The sequence below is a fragment of the Haliotis rufescens genome, unplaced genomic scaffold (assembly GCF_023055435.1).
Source record: "Haliotis rufescens isolate VD_foot unplaced genomic scaffold, xgHalRufe1.0.p SCAF_7, whole genome shotgun sequence".
NCBI lineage: Eukaryota > Metazoa > Mollusca > Gastropoda > Lepetellida > Haliotidae > Haliotis > Haliotis rufescens.
Window position 1 is genome coordinate 27,510,593 of NW_025964361.1, and position 16,445 is coordinate 27,527,037.

Consider the following 16,445-nt stretch of genomic DNA (forward strand, 5'->3'; position numbering starts at 1 on the left):
CTATCTGCAGAATGTCATAATGTATTAGACTATGCCTTGATACAAAAACAATACAGGAGATCTAGATATAATTAGGGTTACGGCAAGAGTTCCGCACAGCTGTTGGTTAATTACAGAGTCTATCCGCTTCCGGGGGGCACGGGTGGCCCAGTCGTCTAAGGCGCCGCGATTCGCTATGCAGAGTTGCTTCCCTTCGGCACGCCAGAAACCTATCGAATCCCGGTTCGCTCCGATTATGTTTCTAGGTTTGTCAGCACCATACCCGTGGGTTTTACCGAAGTGGTAAACGTCTGAGACCTGCATCACTTCGGGCTTTCCTCCCACATTAAGCTGACACGCCGTGATATAACTGGAATACTGTTAACAGCGGCGTTAAACCCAACTCACTCACTCACTATCCGCTTCTGAGGCTTCACTCGGAGCGTCTTTTGCATCTCATGGAACGCATCCTTACCACAACAGCAGCCCGTGAAGGCAAGCATGTTTAGCGGTTGTGCGCCTACCCTAACTCCCACCTGCTAGGCATCGTATTCCACAGAACCGGTTGCTGTTGGCAACAGGGGTATGGTGCTGTTATTACATCCTTGCCCAGGCCAACCTGGCTTATCATGGTATTGTTTCTGTCTATCTGTATTTGACGTTATACTCTCGAACTGTCTCGCGAATGTCCTACTGTTTTTGAAATGTAATTTGTAATTGAAAATACGATAAATAATATGTCAGTGTTGTTATATTCAAATTAATCTTTTTTATTTGGGAACATGTCTATTTCGGGGACATCTAAATTTGCTTTGCAAAGCATTCAGATTAGATTTAATGCTGTTTGTTCACATATTATCCATTTAGTTTAGTAAGCGTCTTTCAGTTAGTATCCCCGATATAACACTGTGTGCCATCGACACTTCAATCATAAGGGTATGTCAATATTAATCTGTTTGTCTCAAAGCAACAACAAATTGTCTGGTTTTCGTTTTAGAAGCAACGGCTGTCTCTATCGATCGGAATATTTATTAAGAGTGAGTGCGTGAGTATGATTTTACGCCGCTTTTAGCAATATTCCAGCAATATCACGGCGGGGGACACCAGAAATGGGCTCCACACATTGTACCCATGTCGGAAATCGAACCCGGGTCTTCGGCGTGACGAGCGAACGCTTTAATCACTAGGCTACCCGATCGCCCTATTAATTAAGACGTCGTGCCACCCTATGTGTGTTACATGTATATCATCAATTCAGCCAGTGTTGTGTATTTCCCTTCTTCAAGCTGCATTCCACACTTGTTTATAATATTCTAGGATCCACCAAGCGTTTATGACGTACAATCATTATTATTTGGAAATTGGCTATCCGTCAGTTCTTTTACTTGTCTTTGCATGTGTTTGTTACAGGTGCCACGATACGATTCGATCACCTTTTTGCTGACACCTGGTCTCCACTCTATTAATTTTGATAGTGATTCATACGTGATACATGTCGCCATGAATGTGCCGATTTCACGTTTATTAGTGTCACCGTTTCCTGCATCTACCTCTTATCACGGTCTAATGACCGCAACGCACCCTCGCTTTATTTCCTACACCGCTCGGCAAAGTCCGGCGGTCGTCGTTGTACAGTGAGTGAGTGAGTATGGTTTACGCCGCTTTTAGCAATATTCCAGCAATATCACTGCGGCGGACACCTGAAATGGGCTTCACACATTGTACCCATGTCGGGAATCGAACCCGGGTCTTCGGCGTGACGAGCGAACGCTTAAACCACTAGGCTACCCGACCGCCCCGTTGTACAGTGGCACTGCATTCTTAGTTACAGAATTAGTAATCCGACTACTTCATTCTCTTGTGACCTAACTGAACACTCATACCATGTATTGACTTAATATCTGTTATCTCCCATATATTCGCTACCTTATTCATGTGTTGGGGGCGGTCAGGTAGTCTAGTGGTTAAAGCGTTCGCTCGTCACGCTGAAGACCCGGGTTCGATTCCCGACATGGGTACAATGTGTGAAGCCCATTTCAGGTGTCCGCCGCAGTGATATTGCTGGAATATTGCTAAAAGCGGCGTAAACCATACTCACTCACTCACTGTACAACGACGACCGCCGGACTTTGCCGAGCGGTGTAGGAAATAAAGCCTCCTCAATAATTGTACATAGCTTGTTGTATAAATATAATTATACCGTTGGATAGCTTATGTTCAGCGCTTTATTTTGATACTTACATCATTGTAAGGATAAAGTAGTTAGTTTGCTGTTCGTGTTTTCCCTATGTTTTCCGAAACACACGTTGGCTAAGCGCCCCAGACTTTCTTATTTCCCGGCCGTCTCAGAGAGATCGTCCTCACTGAGGTCCGCGCGCAGCCTACAAAACCCTTCTGTCAGGATATTGTGCCTTTACCCCCAAGTTTCGTTAGATCATTTCAATTGTCTCGTTACTGGGTGGTCACCCGAAACTCAGGTTTCATTAGTAAGTGAAAACCGGGCTCTCTTGATCTAGGACTGACTTACATGGTTGCAGTAAGCTAAACTTAGTAACTAGCTAGGGTTTCCAATACTCAGGTTTCATTAGTAAGTGAAAACCGGGCTCTCTTGATCCAGGACTGACTTACATGGCTGTAGTAGCTAAACTTAGTAACTAGCTAGGGTTTCCAATACTCAGGTTTCATTAGTAAGTGAAAACCGGGCTCTCTTGATCTAGGACTGACTTACATGGTTGCAGTAACTAAACTTAGTAACTAGCTAGGGTTTCCAATACTCAGGTTTCCTTAGTAAGTGAAAACCGGGCTCTCTTGATCTAGGACTGACTTACATGGTTGCAGTAAGCTAAACTTAGTAACTAGCTAGGGTTTCCAATACTCAGGTTTTTTTCTAGTAATCCGGGAATAACCAACCTTTGTGTGATTGTCTAGCTTTGGGGGAAATTCAGCATTTCTTGCTCAGTCAAAGTGGCTGAATCTTTAGTCTATTAAACTAGTTTGATATTCAGAGGTTCTTGTCTATGGTATTGTCCAAGTGTCTTATTTTAGGGATAGGGCCATCTGTGAGTATTTCCCGTTATTGAACCTAAGCCGAGGTTATTCACTCATTAGAGTCTTGAGTTAATTAACTCACGTGTTAATTGGTCGTAGCCGACTTAATTGGCTGTCAATGCATCTAGTCAGTATCTTGTCAAAGTGTTAGTTTAGCTACTCACATTTTATTGCTGTAATAGTTTGTTTACCTTATGCAAAACGAGGAGATACAACATTGCCTAGCTGCAACAGTGTCCCTGATGTTTCGACGACGTATGGATGTAAATATATCATAATAATATAATATTAATTTATTACTTGTACACAGCACTGTTTTCAGCGGTCGGTGTCTGAATATTACACTGCGGGTCGTCTTCAAGCATTGTATTGCAGGTTATATTTAGATATTATATCGTGGGTAATATTTGATATTGTAAGTGCAGGTAGCTCGTGTGACCCAATACTTATATGTTTTTAAATATGTGATTTAATTTATAATTTGTTTATATGTTAAATGTCTCTCATAACCCTGAATGGATGGCCATGTTTTATCTTGTGGTGTAATGTATTTTGTGACCATGGGTGAGACAAAAATAAACAATTTTTCTTCTTTTTTCTTCTTCTTTCTGTAATACAGTTGCTCAGCTAAGCCGCTTATGTATTTGCTCTGATGTAATTAATCAGTCTTCTTTGTCAGCGCAGATTAGGCTCATTGGATCCTCTCATTGTCATCGATTGGTACAATTAGTTTTAGTAATAAACCTGTGAACCTACTACGTTTTCATTATGACTTTATTCTTGTTTAATGACACCCCTGATTGCAGATAGGGGCGGTCGGGTAGCCTAGTGGTTAAAGCGTTCGCTCGTCATGCCGAAGACCCGGGTTCGATTCCCGACATGGGTACAATGTGTAAAGCCTATTTCTGGTGTCCCCCGCCGTGATATTGCTGGAATATTGCTAAAAGCGGCGTTAAACCATACTCACTCACTCACTCACTCACTCACTCACTCACTCACTGCAGATAACGCCTGTAACCTTCAAGATAATATGAATGTGTTTTTATGAACATTGTAGAACAATGGAAGCTGAATATTATTATTGATAAAACTAAGGTGGTTCTATTTGGATCAAGAAAGAACAATAATGTGTTTAGGATATGGGATATTAGTGTTTGAAGTGGATCAATACAAGTAATTGGATCTTGTTTTTTAACAAACTGAAAATTTCCTTGCAGCCAAGATGTCGTTAGTAGCTCAAGTTAGAAAAGCTACGCATTTATTATATATTAGAATACGTACTCTTGATTTACCAATAGACTGCCAGTTATTTCTCTTTGATCAAACAATCGTGCCTATATTAACATATGGTTCCGAAATTTGGGGGTTAGGTAGATATGATAGAAGAAGTTCACATAGATTTCTTAAAAAATATACTTAGGGTGAAAAAAACCACACCAAACTTTTTTTATACGGAGAGCTGGGAAGAACCACTTGTACTGATTTAATTAAACTAAGAATGTTGACATATTGGGCTAAGATAACTTATAATAAACCAACGAAATTGGGTGCTGTTATGTATAATTATTATTTGTCTACTCCTGTATTAGTAATCATAAATAGATCTGGCTCGAACATGTTCAAGATTATTTGATGGATTAGGCCTTAGTTCTATCTGGACCCAACAACCTATGCCAAATATAAATGTATTAAAATGTGCTGGTAAATAACGTATCTTTGATCAGTTCAGCCAGACTTGGACAAGTTGGATAGACAACTCTCAGAAGGCAGTATTCTACCTATTATGTAAACATAAAATCCAGTCACAAAACTATCTGCAATCGCTACCCTTAAGACTCAGTATCCCGATTACTAAAAAAAGATCCACAAATCATTGATTATCGATAGAAAAGGATCGATTGGAAAATATACCAAGGGAAGACAGAATTTGTAGTCCCTGAAATAAACATGACTTCACTGGCGCATATCACTATCTACTAATTTGTAAGAAGATAAGTTATATATTCAAAAGAAGTATTTTACAAGACCTAGTGCGATATTACTTGATATGTTACTAAATACCGAAAGTTTATTGAAACAAAAAAGAAACCTAGCACAGTTTGTAAAATAAATCCTCAAGATCATTAATTAAGTGTATGAGTGCGTTGCAGTTAAACTTACAGCTGACGCACGTGTGTCATGTTTCGTTTCACACCTAATATCTCCAATGCACCTTCAATATGTCATAGCTATGAAACGTTTGTTCTATATGTTGGAGCACAGCACCGCGACAATTAGTGAGTTTTAAACGAGATATTTCACCTTAACCGTCGAAAAGGATTATCGAGCTAAATATCTTAATAGCTGATAAGTTAGATTGTTTTTATCTTAACGAGACATGTTCGTGTTCTTCAGATGCGTACGTAACATAATGAAAATTGTCAATTGCCTTCATTTCGTTTATAATTGTCATTCAAAACCATTACATGTCTTTGTGCACAACATATTATATTTGTTTTGCAGACGCAGATACATTTTACGCCGCTGGGCAAAAGAAAGACTCATTTTAGGGATAAGCTCTCAGTGTTATTTGCTCTTTGTGTACTGAGCCGAGGTCATTTACTCATTAGAGTGTGGAGTTTATTGACTCGGGTGTTAATTAGTCGGGGCCGACTTTATTGCAATTGGCAGTCGACGTTTCGGGTACATTTTTTGTCAAAGTGTTGTTTTAGCTACCTTCCTTTTTATAGCTGTCATACAGTTGTTTGGCTAAAACTTGGTTGTATATTTGCGCTCATAGAATTAATATCTGATCTGTGTGAGCGCACAGTGGATTATTTTTTAATTGTAATAAAATTAGTACCATTAGTAGTTATTAATATATTTAATAAACCTGTGAACCTATTACCACGTTTTCTTTATCACTTTATTCTTACTTTATGACACCCCTTATCATTGGAGCACAACTTTCCGTGACAGTACTCTTTAGATATTTTTTTACCAGAAGCCACCACATTTTTGTTCCATGTGTATCATTTATTTATAAATAGTTAAAACATATTCTTTCTTTACAACAGGGACTGGTAACTTTATTTCTTAATTAACTGAATTTCGCCCAGTCGGTTGGCAAGTTTCTCTTTTTAGCCACTTTGTACTGACGTTTACGTTTCTGATCAGTCTACAGTGTACCTCGTTTGTCATCCAAGACGGATCCCAAGGTGTTGTTTCTTCTGTATTTAATATATGTTTCGAACATAATAATTGAACAGGTCAAAGCCTATGCTTTTACGTTCACGTCTTCCGAGGATGACAAGGAGTGCCATTTGATATTATCAAACGCGTTATAAAGGCCATCCACATCAGCACGTAAATGTTCCTTTTATAGGGTTTGATTTGTTCGGATATGTTCCTTAATACTTACATATATTGGACAGTGATCACAACTAAATCGGATCTAAAACACCGGAGTCCCGTACACTATCAATGTTTGTCACAAATAATCAATCAATCAAAGTGCAGGAAGTAGGTGTAACTCTGGTAGGATCGCTAATAATGTCAAACCATACATTAAATTTAGATAATGCTATCTTATCTGCCCGGCAAATGTACCAATGAGATAACTACGACTTTTGCACTTAATCTGCCTCCATAAATTTCCGGATCGGAAATATTCAATTTACCCATATACCTGACACATAGATTGCTTTAACATACACAGCAATGCATCCCCACGACTTTGCCTACCAAATTTGCTCAATATCTATCAGAACAATTTCTCTTTCTTTAAAGGATGGATGAAATCCTGGAATATAAATATCATTTGTCAAACACCATTGAAACTATATGACCATTCATTGTATTTATGACCATTCATTATATTTATGACCATTCATTGTATTTACCCCGACACATTGCAATCATGCTTATATGTCTTACGTCCCTCCGTTGAATTCTTAACTGTAGGGGGCACGAGTGGCCCAGTCGTCTAAGGCGCCGCGATTCGCTGTGCAGAGCTGCGTCCCTTGGACACGCCAGAAACCAATGATTGTGGGTTCGAATCCCGGTTCGCCCCGATTATGTTTCTAGGTTTGTCAGCACCATACCCGTGCTCGTGGGTTTCACCGAAGTGGTAAACGTCTGAGACCTGCATCACTTCGGGCTTTCCTCCCACATTAAGCTGACACGCCGTGATATAACTGGAATACTGTTAAATGCGGCGTTAAACCCAACTCACTCACTCACTTAAGTGTAAATGCCATTGGCTTATTGGCTATTCGTAATATATACTATGTTCTACAGTTGGGATATCGCCTCCGTGGTCCAGTGGTAGAGCATCCGCCCGGAGAGCGGAAGGTCCGGGGTTCGATCCCCGGCCGCGTCATGGCAAAAGATGTTAAAAGATGGTACTTGTTGTTACCTTGTCTTGCGCCCGGCACTAAGGACCTAAAACAAGGATTGGTCGGCTCGGAGTCAGTATACTGTGTCTGAGTGGGGTATTCATTTTAAACTGCGGCATAGTATCATAGTGAGCTAGCACTATAAATCGGCATCAGTCCAGACTAGTACGCACACGCACACGCACACACACACACGCACACACACGTGCATGCACGTCGCTATATAAGTGCGATAATCTTAGACGCGACGTTAAACCCCATTTCACCTCACCTTCTACAGTTGGGAGATAAACCTTAAGTTATTTCAGTGTTGTATATGAATATTCGTTGCCCGGAAATTTCGGACATTGAATACTCTATAACATAAGAGCCACAAATATTGAAACCACATATATGTAATCTTTACCAGCATTGAAATATGATAAAACTGTGTGTATGTTTCCTAGCTCGCACACATGATGATGCAGTAGATGACGTCATATGCTTCTGTGATAACTGAGCTGGCTTATTCGCAGTATGTGGATTAAAACAATTAAATCGAAATTGTTCTGATAGATATTGAGCAAATTTGATAAGTAAGTTTTAAACCTAATGCGTCTCCAAATTGATACGACTGCTCAGGATAGGTCCGCCGAAATTGCTTTGACAAATGGCGACCTCTTGAACACCTAAAGCATGTGTGGAGTGAGGCGTCTTATTTCTGATTGTAATTTGGAGACATAAATGTTAAGTTTTAGCATGTAATTCACGTTCGCGTTATTTAATCACTGCGGTATGCGTTTCGCCAAATCGGAGGGTATGCACTGGTAAAGTTGGGATTGAGAACAAATATACTTATCAAGAAAAACATTCATACGCAGTGAAAAATCCGAAAGATATCCAGGGTTAATTCAATTTTTAAGCAGTCAGATTGCAACATACTATTGCATTTTTATTATTAATATGAATACAGATATAATTCGAAAATATTAGAAAATAATAGCTGTAATTGTTTTGAGCAAATATATATTGTCCGATGCTTCGTTTCAATTCGTTTGAAAGATGACCTATCTAGAAATCTTTATATCTTCCAGCAGGTAGTTTTACAGGCATGTTCATTCAATACAGTGAATTTGATGTCATTCGTATTAATTTCTAAAGCAAAAGTGAAAAGCAATTCCCCAACATGTTCGTGTTATTTGCTTTTTGATATAATAAAATCAGACAAATGTTATACTATCGGGAATACACCATCACATGTTCTACACACTTCAAAGGAAATGTCTGTAAGCCACGCAAGTGGAATATTTTCATAATTGCCACCACCACAAAACACGATACAGTTAACTAAAATATTGCTTTATGCACATGAACAAAGCGTATAAAAGATAGATCATCAAAGAAGAATGGTGAGGCCAAACTAGAAAAAATCGATTCGCTGTTATTGTCATCATATCGCAACCTTGTTTTATGGATGTCTTTTCCCCACAGGTAATCCAACAGGACCTCAAAATGTATATTGGTTTCATTTCCAATAACATATTCTGCCAAATCCAATTTATTCCAACATAACGAACAAACAAAAATATGTAATGTTAGTATCATCGAATGGTAGCCCTTTATTTCAAGCTGTGATTGCAGTAGGGTTGTAGCCTTAGCGTCAAGAAGCATCTCTGAACATGACCAATTTTCAAGCAACCCATCCGACACAGCATCTACTTCGACCCAGCACCTCTACCAACCCAGCGACCCTTGAAGATTCGGGATAGAATAGGTCTTCAGCAACCAATGCTTGCCGTAAAAATGCGACCATGCTTGTCGTAAGAGGCTTCTAACGGGATCGGGTGGTCAGGCTCGCTGACTTGGTTGATGCATGTCATCGTATCCCAATTGCGTGGATCGATGTTCATGATGTTAATCACTGGATTGTCTAGTCCACACTCGATTATTTCCAAACCGCCGTCATATGGCTGGTACTTTGTTGAGTACGGCGTTAAACAGCAAACAAACAAACACACAAACACACAAACAAACAAACAAAGCCAGCACCAAGTCCCACTCACCAACTCCCCCGACCAAGTCCCCGTCTTATCGAACACTCAGTCCGACCCTGCTACCATCCTGATCTACAGTGGATGCTGATCCATTGACCTTTGATATAACGTAGTGCCTTGTCTATCCTTTATAGGTGTCGATTTGGCACATGATTACGCTAGACATACACACGTCATGGCTTCATGGTAATTAGCCTTTCTAATTGAATGGCTTTGTTCATTCAGACAAAGGATGTCCTGAATCGGTTGCCATGACAAATTTCATCATGAAAATATTGAGAACCCAACACAAACCAAAGTATTATAGGCATTATCTTGGGCAAAAGCAGACGGTTGTTTTATTTCTACATGTTTAGTTAGAATGTATCTGTATGATTTTCAGAATGTTCCACGATAGCTGAAATTCGCTCTGGTTGTCAGTTTTGTTTTGGAAATATATGTAGCACAGGAGTGGTTATGGCGGATATGCGTGTTACATGGCAATAACGTTTGTCAAAAAGGAGAACCCCCGCTTCTTTCTATACGTTAAACTGTCAAGGGACTGATAAACACATGCCGCAGATGTCCTTTTACCAGGAAATTACAAGTTATATTGTAAGATGTTTGTCCTATTACAATATTTTATATTTTTGTTGGAGATGGAAATACGTTCTAAATAAAAATGTTCACATAGGAAACGCACCAAGAAATTTTATAATGGTACTTTGAGGATGCAGATATTGATATGTGCTACACTTTATTAGATTGAGTCAGCGACACTTTAAGTTCAACGAATTAAGACGTTTAGCTAGAATTGAATAAATTATTAATGCCCTACCAATTTCACACAAAGGCATAATAACAAATGAAAAAAAAGACAATTCCCCCACGAACGTTATCAACGTAAAAGATCAGTGAATATAAAAACTGCTACACATGCACATCGTGGCTGTTGAAAGACAACACTAAAATAGGTTTTGATTAAAACAAATTAGTTTAATTATCAAAACACGCAATTGTGCATACGTAAGCACAATGAGCACATAGCAAGTCATCTCAGCATACCTGTCTAGATATTTATTATTCATGGTTACAAAGTATAATTGCATATGAACAGATGGCGAGGAAATGAATAACGCCACAGCCTTCGGCTATCCATGTTTGTATCTGTGTTACAGGAAATAGACCACAAACAACAGGCAGCCACGTGATATGAAACCCCACTATTTACAAGATTAGGTGAGGGGACATGGGGGTTTTAGGTTACACACAACCAAATGTTTTCCCATAGACTTCTATAGTAACGTTATATCTTTTTTTAAAAATAACTAGGCATTCAACAGCCATTACATTTACATATATGCACAGTCTGGCCTTAAAGCTGCAATAAAAACACAAATTTTGGCTAGGTTAGTCAGCTCCTTTTCCGAGTACAGGAAGCTGAACACACCAACCCCAGTTCCGCACCAAATGTCGCCTACTTGAAAATATCTGTGCTCACATAAAGCACAAGTCATCTTGTTAAAAAAGTCAGCACCAAATATTGAAAAATATGGGCAGTTTTAATTGCTGGATGGATGTACATTTAAAAGACATAAAATTCTTACACAATATCATCCAATCACAGCCTGCAGATGTCTCTTGATCTGCACTGAAGGCTGTCACCGCACGGTCACAACCAGTTCTGATTTGGTGTAGTAGAACCTGTACGTCGCGTCCAAGAATATTATATAGCGGCGTGCATGCACGTTTGTGTGTCTGTTTCTACTAGTCCGGACTGATGCCGATGTATACAGTGCTAGCCGAAGTTTAACATTGATAAACCAGTCAGGCACAGTGCTTGTTTTTAACCCGTACCCGTGCGCCAGACAGGGTAACAGTAAATACCATCTTTTTACGTCCTTTTGAATGACGCGGCCGGGGATCGAACCCCGGACCTTCAAACGGACGCTCTACCACTAGACCACGTAAGCAGTCCACTATTTACAAAGGTGCAATAACACTGAGTGTTCCAATACGTATCTTGAGTGAACAGGAACACACTACAAACATCACTGGTTATTTGGTGTGAGAGTGGGGACGGTCGGCTGCAAAGGATGCACATCTTCTTGCGCCATACACAAAAAATAAGAAACGTATAACAAATTATCTATAAAGGCAATCATTTGGTGAAATACGTGGATCCATCAAACATGTTGTAGAAGTAGTGCACCCTTTTGTCCAAACATGCTGTATCCGTGCTTTCTTTTATCAATGTGTTTAATTTGTCCGTCGTAGATATTTAGTTAATATTTCTTTCGAGACGAGTCACAAAAGAACTTATGTAGGTGAGATGTTGTATGTCTCCAACCGACGTCAGTAATATATACGATATGTCAATAAAATACACACTATACAACAGACTGAATATATTCGTTGACAGTTTTAGAAAAGATTCCTGCCGTCGGTCCACGATGACGAGCAATGTTCCAAGCAGTAATTACTACCCTACGTACACGTTTGGCGAAACTCTCGACAAGTGGGGGGCACGGGTGGCCCAGTCGTCTAAGGCGCCGCGATTCGCTGTGCAGAGTTGCGTCCCTTGGGCGCGCCAGCAACCTATGATTGTGGGTTCGAATCCCGGTTCGCCCCGATTATGTTTCTAGGTTTGTCAGCACCATACCCGTGCCCGTGGGTTTCACCGAAGTGGTAAACGTCTGAGACCTGCATCACTTTGGGCTTTCCTCCCACATTAAGCTGACACGCTGTGATATAACTTGAATACTGTTAAAAGCGGCATCAAACCCAACTCACTCACTCTCGACAAGTGTGGAGTACCTGATGCATAAAAAAATCGAACAACACCAATTTCTTCTCAACCAGTTTTGTACTTGGTAATCACAAACCACAAGACTGGGGTAACTGAAGGCGCAGGGCTCAATCGACATTTGGGTCTTCAGTTCACTGTAACGAACTGGCGAAAGTTCACGTTTCACACTCTTTTATATATGTGTAAGTGCAGCCATCTCAGGTATGTATGCGTAGAACAGAAAATTAGCATTGTTCAAAATATGGACAATTTATGTTATCTTAGTACAACGACGTAATGCTTCGAGTTTAGTTGACAGGGTCATAGGGGCTGGTCATCGTGTCTTACTGGACAATGTTTACAAATATTTCTATTGCTGCCTCGCATTGAAGGTATGAAAAAACTAGATTGCCTCAATGCTCATATACGGTAAAATAAAAGAGGGAACTCTCTGGTGAACATTGTAAAACATGGCGTCTCGCAATATTTCGATGATCTGTCTGTGTCACGTGTCAGCTACATGTGCACCATGTACAAGAAAGAGTAATGTAATTGGTTCTCTGATCTATGGAACGATGTAGCTAATCTTAATGGACATAAAGTGTGTAAATTAGATTTCTTTAAGGAGACACGTAGTGCCTGAGTGGTATATTTTATCTCGTTTCACTCATAGAAACACAAAAAGTATAATGTTTATGAAAGTTTCAGCCTACCGCTTAACACAGAAAAAACTGAGGTGCGGTCGTCCCCAAGTCTAAACGATGGAATTTACAATTTTGCTTAAACGTATTGCAGACTGTCACATCGCATGAAATATGAACGCCACTTATTTCAACCTATCGGCCCTTGCTAAACAAACCATAGGCTACACAATTTGGTTTATCTTTGGTCAACTTACCTCGTATCAATTTTGAAACAACCATCGAATCTTACAGGGGTCTTACAGATACTGTGCACATAGACGATTCTCAACTTAGAGTCACGTTTATTAAAATCGTCCAAAAAAATGAGGCTGCCAACACCCTTTTAGGTACTCAGTGATGTGGTACGCCGGACATATTGCTCATTTCGTGCCTCTTAAATATATCACCTTTGGGCGATCCTATGTAAACGTCTAAAATCGCTTTTAACAGTTTTATATTCAACATATGTAGACTAAGTAGAATTACATCACCTAGGCTTACTATCAGCACACCAAAGTCTTCTGGCAGCTCCCATTTCATGACGATTATTATGTAAGTCATTTTCCTTCCAGTAAAGTTTTAAATGGTAATTGTACAGAGAGACTGGAAAGGTACGTTTAGCAGATACTAACAGGGCATTTGTAACAGCAGAGGTATACATTTCCACGCTCTCGGGTGATTTTATACCTGGTGGAAGATAATTCAAATCCTGCGTTATTTGAAATAAATGATGTTTGTTGCAAAAAGATGATATGGTTGGGGGATGTAGATGAAAATACATTGGCAAGGGAGCCAAATGGAAGCCATTGTTTATCACCATATTACTAATATTTATACCAGTCTATTATGTTGTCATAATTCCTTTAACCTTATATGCAAGAATTTCTATTTTTGAGTGGTTCATTTAGCTGTGCCTTGAGTAAGACATTACGTTATCTGTACTTGATGGTGCTGCCTCCGAAACAAATGTTCGTCGTCGCCTCGCAATGTCTTATGTAGGTTCAACTGGCTTATAATCTCACAAATCATACCCGTTTCCTATCTGCGCTAAAAAACGTAATTTGTTGCTGAACAGATAGTTAGAAAGTATCAAGACAACAATCAGTTAAATGTTACGCTTTATCTTCCGCACAGGCCCTTTGAAAGGCACACCGTCATCTCAGTGAAAAGGTCAACACTTTTAGCTATAGAGGATGGTCTTAAGACAAGCAAATGTGACGCAAATGAACAACTTGGGGCCCATTGGTTATCTTTGCCTGAATCAGATACGACGGACGGGAACTGGGGAGATCTCAGCCATAAGAACACCTGAAGCACCAATACGACATTGATCGGCTTGTCAATTAACGCTGGTCTTAGATAAGTTGTGTTACAGCCAGTGTAGGTGTGTGATTAATCGAGCTCTTGGTTCTGTTACTGACGTGTTTCCTTGTACTTGCATTAGTTGCTTTTGTCTCTGCGCATTACTAAATGTGACTTCATTAGCATAAACAAAAACTTCAGTGACACACACTACATAAACACGTCTGGAAATTATCTCACATTTCCTCAGATACGGTAACCACACCGTACACCCTAGGCCTCCTCCCAAAACAACAAAAAAACAAAACAAAAACAAAACAAAACAAACAAACAAACAAAAAACACAAAAAACAAACAAAACAAAACAAAACAAAATAAATCATGCACGAAAGCACGATGACTTAGAGCTAGCAATTCCAAGATTATAGATGATTATACATCTCTGTCCCTTTGAGAAGATATACATGTGTGTCAGACTGTCACGGAGCTGTGCTCCAATGGTCAGGGATGTCATAAAATAAGAATAAAGTGGTAAAGCAAACTTGGTAATAGGTTCAAGTGTCTATTAAAAAACTACTAATGGTACTACTTGTTGACAATTAAAAAATAATCCACTGTGCGCTCACACAGATCAGAAATTAATTCTATCAGCGTAAATATACAACCAAGTTTTAGCCAAACAACTTTAATACAACTATAGAAAGGACGGTAGCTAAAACAACACTTTGACAAGATATGGGCACGGAGGTGTCCTCCCATTAGTTAGACGTCCCAATAGTTAGACAGCTTATAACAACACTTTAAACGGTTGAGTGCACACTAATCCTTATGCTTGTTACCTCAGACTTTAAAATGGAATAGTCCAGATAAGATATGACAAACAAAGCAAAGCAGCTAAATAGATACTTTAATATTATACTTAACATTTAATGACACTTTACATTTGATAAATTTTATACAGTTTGTAACAACACTTTGTGACAGTTTTTGGTAATGTACACTTTACATTTAATAACTTTTACAGTTTATTTATCCCAGACGAAGCAAGTGTGCTAGGTGACAGAGGTCTGTTGAGTCGCTCTTGAACTTCTGTCTTCAGTTGTCGAAAAAGCCGGCCATAGGTTGTTGCTTGGCGATCTGGCAAAAGGGCGAACACTAGAGGGAAGGTGATGGGACAAACTCTGGCATGAATGATGTATACTTGATCCCATAAACCTGGACATGCTGCGAAGGTACCATCCATGTAAAGGGTGTCAGCTTCATGGAGGGCTTGTATCTGTTCTGCAGTGGAGAAAGCCAGGATCTTGTCATCGTCACCGTCGCTGAACAGTAGAAAGGGACGTCCATCTGTTGTCTCTGACCATTTGTCTTCAATGTCTACTGCTGACCGCGACCTGGGTAACGCTGGAATGTAACGCCTGAACAAGAGCAAAGGAACAGTTACACATGTGTTACATGAAATATTGATAATGATTTCATTAACTTGACATGTTTAAGAGCGAAACAAGTTATGTGGGACCTAAAAAAAAGAAGTAAATTCTAACCAAGTCAAAAATACGGGATGATATTTACCTGTAAAGTGCACTTTTCACGCTCTGAAATGATGGCATCGCTGGCATGTTGGCTTCATCTACTTGAGTGACTTGCTCCTCGTACAATGCCTGCATCTGTGTGGTTTCTTCTCGAGCTCTTTTACGAAGATTGCTGACAAAGTTCACTCTGGTTTCATCTTCAGGCGGATGGTTATGTTCCGACTGATTGCAAAGAAAGTCACCGACAGTCGTACATTTCCCATTGCACGTCTTGACGACACATCTCCAATGTGTGCAGGTTTGCCTCTCGCGGTTTCTGTTGTAAATATATCCATCTAATATCAACTGCTCACTTCCACGCCGAGAGGTGAGGTACTCTACTTTCCTTAAACCAGCCATATCGATACTGATAATGATACGTACCCCAAGATCATTTTTATTTGTTTGATGAGTAGATAATCTAAACTCAAATCCTTCAACTGATCATACAGTAAGACAATTAAGCTACTCCATAGTTTACATAGTTAATCTCATGCCTATTGAACCTGTGCTGAGAGTAAGGTAATTTAGGTTAATTAAACGAAATTATAACATATATACTCCCTAAACTGTGAGTCCCCTTTCCCTACCCAGTACTTTAATCTAATTGGGACTGATCCATTACACCTGTAGGTAGATTCCCTCTTTGCCTAAATAAACATGTCTAACAATTGGGACGTCTAACT

General features: G+C 39.6%; 1 protein-coding gene across 1 annotated transcript; it reads right to left on the minus strand.

The window, feature by feature from the left end:
- Window positions 1-15,206: 15,206 nt before the first annotated feature.
- Window positions 15,207-16,162, minus strand: LOC125376194. The gene is made up of 2 exons (XM_048388145.1): window positions 15,761-16,162; window positions 15,207-15,606 (listed from the first exon to the last, which is right to left on the minus strand). The coding sequence occupies exons 1-2, from the start codon at window positions 16,117-16,119 to the stop codon at window positions 15,207-15,209; spliced, it is 759 nt and encodes a 252-aa protein (XP_048244102.1). The 5' UTR covers window positions 16,120-16,162.
- Between the last annotated feature and the right edge of the window lie 283 nt (window positions 16,163-16,445).